The 4,925-nt window shown below is 40.4% G+C and overlaps 1 protein-coding gene across 1 annotated transcript in view; it reads left to right on the top strand.

Moving 5' to 3' along the window:
- Positions 1-4,551, top strand: part of LOC104536521 (lysine-specific demethylase 3A-like) — a gene marked incomplete at its 3' end in the record, with an annotated part of 23,370 nt that extends 18,819 nt beyond the window's left edge. The window contains exons 12-15 of the mRNA XM_010179158.1: positions 1,848-2,000; positions 2,229-2,324; positions 2,670-2,797; positions 4,365-4,551. Coding sequence (XP_010177460.1) covers positions 1,848-2,000; positions 2,229-2,324; positions 2,670-2,797; positions 4,365-4,551 — 564 coding nt within the window. The remainder of the gene's footprint in view (positions 1-1,847; positions 2,001-2,228; positions 2,325-2,669; positions 2,798-4,364) is intronic.
- Positions 4,552-4,925: the final 374 nt, after the last annotated feature.

The following is a 4,925-nucleotide window of genomic DNA, read 5'->3' as shown; positions in this document are numbered from 1 at the left end:
CCCTGCGGGGCCCCCTATTCATGATACAAGCCAGGTTGTCACCTTGGCCACCTGGGCACGCTGCTGGCTCATGTTCAGCTGTCTGTTGACCAATAGCCGCAGTCCTTTTCCACTGGGCAGCTTTCCAACCCTAGCCTGTAGCACTGGATGGGGTTATTGTGACCCAAGTGCAGGACCAGACCTTAAGTCTTGTTGAACTTCATACAATTGACCTTGGCCCATTGATGTAGCCTGTCCAGGTTCCTTTGTAGAGCCTTCCTACCCTCAAGCAGATCAACACTCCCACACAGTTTGGTGTCATCTGCAAACTTACTGAGGATGCACTTGATCCCCTTGTCCAGATCGTTGATAAAGATGTTAAACAGAACTGGCCCCAGTACTGAGCCCTGGGGAACACCACTTGTGACTGGTTGCCAACTGGATTTGACTCCATTCATGTCTCAGTGTCAACTCTTCTCTCTCTTACCAGTGAGTTACCAAACTGGTAGGTGGAGCCACAAGACAAGTGTGAGAGGGGAAAAAATTCCTTAAAGAGAGTTCCTTAAAGGATTAGTAAGAAATCACAAGTGAAATGATCCGTGTGTTGTGAAAGATTGACTGGTGTAGAAAGGGCAGTTGTTAGGTCATGTTGTTCCTTGGCCAGGAAGTGACAAAAGCAGACCTATGGAAAGAGGAGATGGGATCAAACTACAGAGAGGAAACAAAAGAATAGGAGGAGGGGAAAAAGACAAAATTCAGAAAACTGAAATATGGAATGACATACAAATGATAACAAAAAACTCCTTCCTCCTGTTTTGGGGAAATTGGAGGACTGGCCTAGAAAATGGTAAATATAGTGCATGTTTTTGAAAGGCAGAAAAGGATGGAGCTGGTGATATTTAGACCTCTGTCTTCTAGAAGAATTTTGAAACAAGTAGCCAAACAATTTTTACCTCCTAGTTAAGAACAAATTGTGCCAAGCTGTTCTAGCTTTGTTCCCTACATAGTTAATGGACATTACACAGAAGAAAAGCAACAGATGTCTTGGATCCTAATGTGGTTTTTTTTAGCATGCATTAGGACGTGGTCTCTCATAACTTGCTTTTAGAATTAAGAAATGCTGTGGGCAGAAAAGTTTCAGAGAAGTTACAAGTGTGGAAGGAGGTAGGAGGAGGCAGATGTGTGCTTTTTGTCTGGTCTAGTCTTTTAGCTGGTGATATAATGAAATGAAGATCAGGCTAAAGTAATGCATAATGCAGCCCTGGAAGGGCTTGTAATTTTTTGGAAGATACTGTCAAGGTTTGGGATATTTTGAGTGAACTGTTGAAGTGACTTGGGGTGAGGAAAGGTGGAATGTAACGTGTCCATAAGAAACCTGAGCAGCAGTGGTCAGTTCTCCAGAGAACAGCTCACCATTCTGAGGAGGTTTGACGCACACCTACGAACAATGTAGAAGACCTACTAAAAAGACGAGAAGTACTTGCCCACTGTGCTATTGAATAGAGAACAAGGACAAGCTGGCTGTGGCAAGCTAGACGTTAAGCTTAGCTTGCTAGTAGTAACTTAAATTTTCCCTAGGGTAGCTGTGAAATTTCCATGTGGGAGAATGTCAGCAGTGCGCGTGTTAACATGGGCAGATGCACAGCAGGAGTAAGGGATTTAGGTGGTGCTGCACAGGAGAAAGCAAAATGGTCTTGATTGCTTACACTTTGTTCTGAATCTCTACCAGCAAAGGCTTTTTTTGGAGTTCCAATACAAAAATAAGTTTGAGTCTTGTATCACTGAACTGTTTCAATGGAGCTGTGTTTAACATGCAAATATTTTGTTTTGTTTAAACGCAAGTTTGACTTCTCTGCCAATTACCACAGGACAGGTCGCCTGGAAGCGTGCGGTTCGTGGCGTTCGAGAAATGTGTGATGTCTGCGACACCACCATCTTCAACCTCCACTGGGTCTGCTCTAAGTGCGGCTTTGGCGTGTGTGTGGATTGTTACAGGATGAAGAAAAAGAGCTTACATAAAGGTGAGAACACGTGTTGCTACTTTAAACAAAGCAGGGAGAGAGGAAAGAAAACCTGTTTGTTGAACTTAGAAGTAGATAACAGCCTTAATCAACAAGATAAGCCTTCCCAACAAAAAAACCATGTTGTGGATCTGTGGTTTGGTTTATCAGTAGTAGTTAAAATGTGTAGCTTTCCAGAGGAGGATGAAAGATGCACTAGTAAAACAATTTAATGGTTTTGTTTTACAGATGATGACTCAGATACTTTCTCCTGGTTTAAATGTGTGAAGGGGCAGGCACATGAACCTGAGAATCTAATGCCTACACAAATAATCCCTGGAAAAGGTATTTTAAATATTTGATTAGGATGAAAAAATGCTGTAGGCTTTTGCTGTCTTTTGTATGTTGCTGATTGAGTTGTTGTATTGAGTGAGGGTCTTTTTTGTTTTTAGTAATAACATTAGTAAAATCTTAGTGTTTATTGTCCGAAGACTGGAACAGCCTGTGTACTTAATACTATTTTATTACCTTTGACCTTTACTAAGAAGTAGCAAAACTTGTTGTTTAATGATGAGCTGTGTTTGTGTACTGTTGTTTATCTGCATAGCATACCCAATTTCTTTAAAAAGTCTTACTGGATGCTGGATGTTCTCATTACGCGTGAGCTCACTACTGGTTCTTTTCCTTCAGCTCTCTATGATGTTGGTGATATTGTTCACTCCGTAAGGACAAAATGGGGAATAAAGGCAAATTGTCCCTGTGCAAATAAGCAGTTCAAGGCACTATCAAAGCCAACTCTAAAGGAGGATTCAAAACAGGTATTGCTACTGTCTCACATTGTCTATGTAGTATAGGTTTGCCTCAGTCTACTATACCATATTTGAAGCCAATGGTAATTGACTTTGTAGGTTTGCCAATCCTGACTGCTACTGATAACCCCACCATGTAGGGCTTTGTTCAAAATGAGAGAATCCTTAAGAGAAGAGTCTTAAGGACAGATTGGTGGGAATGGTTGTAAAGTGTAGGCTATCCCTCCTGTCCTGGAGATGTAATACATGCAGCACCTAAAAGAATAAGTAGGGTGGGAGAGCACTGAAACTCATTAAAGAACTAAACATTAATAATATTGTGAGGGCTAGAGCAGCACTGAGAAGCACTGATTTCTCTGGGAATCCTGGTAGAAAGTTTGCTGCTTATTATATTTAAAAAACTCAACCCCACCATATGTTTATTTGTAAACAGATGTCGTATTTTTTTTTGCTTTTGAAAACAGCACAAATTAATGGCTTGGTTTTGCAGCATCGTGCAAGAAAACAGCTGAATTAAATAATTTTAGTTTTGTTGTATGCTTATTTGTAAACTTATTTTGAGATTAAACGTGCTATCTTAAGTGCAAGAAGCAGACTGAACTTGATGTTGGTAATCAATTGAAGAGATTAAAAATGTTGTGAAGTGTTTAAATCGAGAAGGGTGGTTACATGAGTCAAAAGTTAGCCTACAACTGACCTAATTTCAGTCTTCTATTTCTTAAGATTTCCTGTCACCCCAGGCAAACAGCTGCATGGAAATTTGTTGATACCTCTCTTTCTGTGAAACTAGGTTCTGCACTGGTTGTGTGAGGATAAGCTTATTAAAGTTTGCAGCATTTTATATTAAGTCATGTTTAGAATCCTTACCAAGCATCAGCAGTCATTAAGAGATCAAATAAAGAATGTAGCAACAGACACAGGTGCAGAATAATTTCTTGACTGGAAAGTATTTGAGCAGAGAGAAGGAATTTAAGCAGTCATGCAGGAGTCCCAGGCCAAAGTGGTATTTCTGGTTAGTCTGTTACCTAGAATCTCCCAACAAGTGGATGAATCAGCTGCACAGGAGTTGTACACTGGTCCTGTGCCTGGATTGTGCTGGCCAGGCTGGTGCTGCACTCCTATGCAGGTGTATTTTAGACCTGACAGGTGAGTAGACTTCTGCTCCCTTCCTAAGGTAGAAATTTAGGAGCACTATGTATTTGTTTTAGTCTGCTGACCTGGACCTTCAGGTTAGCCCTGGTCTGAATATTTGCTATCATGACAATTGTGAGAGCAGTGCTATTAAAACTGCATTGGGTTCCCAAAGCAGTCACAGACAAATGCATCTGGGCAACTCAGCTCTCTGTGCTTATCTGGAGGGGTGATGGGCTCTGTTGCTTGCTCTTTAAGTAAGGAGATCGGATTGTTGTCTCTGGCTGCTACTGAGCTGCAATGGTGACCTCTTGTGGAGATCAGATGTATTTTGAAGAGCCAAACTTATTTAAGGGATTAATTTGGACTTGTCATTGCTTGTTTCCCCTTTCAGAGTAAAATCTGTTTGTGTCTAATCAAGTTCTCACTTTTTTTTTTTTTTCAGAACTTGGTACCTGGCGAGAGGACCGGCCTTCAACAGAACAGTTTTGTCCTGAGCCCACAAGTCACTACACACGATCCTCCTCTAAAATCAGCGATTGGAAGTAAACAAACTGCCTCAGTAAACACTTCTCCTTCACTAAGCTGGTTATCAAACCTAACAAGTGGAAATGTGAATAAAGAAAACAAAGGTATGTGCAGAACCAGGGAAGAGTAAACCCTTTGTGGCTGTTTGTCAGAAGAATATAGATCAGGCCCACAATAGCCTGTGTTGAGAATAATACAGTCTGCTTGCATTGCAAACCTGGTCCATGGCAATGACTTGGAGTAAAGCCTGGCAGGGTTAGCATATTCTTTTCTGAAAACTGGATTATTGTCACATTGATGCAAGTATTCTTGAAAATTCCATTTGAGAAGGTATTTATTTTAGAATATGCAATTTTAAAAACTTCAGTGCGTTGAAGAAAGTTAAGTGAAAGGAGTATTTAATCTGCATGTATTGATAGGAGATTTTTATTTATGTATATATTTTTTATATATACGTATATAAATAAATATATTAAAA

Source organism: Mesitornis unicolor, unplaced genomic scaffold (genome assembly GCF_000695765.1).
Source record: "Mesitornis unicolor isolate BGI_N332 unplaced genomic scaffold, ASM69576v1 scaffold22962, whole genome shotgun sequence".
NCBI classification, from domain to species: Eukaryota; Metazoa; Chordata; class Aves; order Mesitornithiformes; family Mesitornithidae; genus Mesitornis; species Mesitornis unicolor.
The sequence above is the reverse complement of the archived record's forward strand: the minus strand, read 5'-3'. Positions and strand labels throughout refer to the sequence as shown.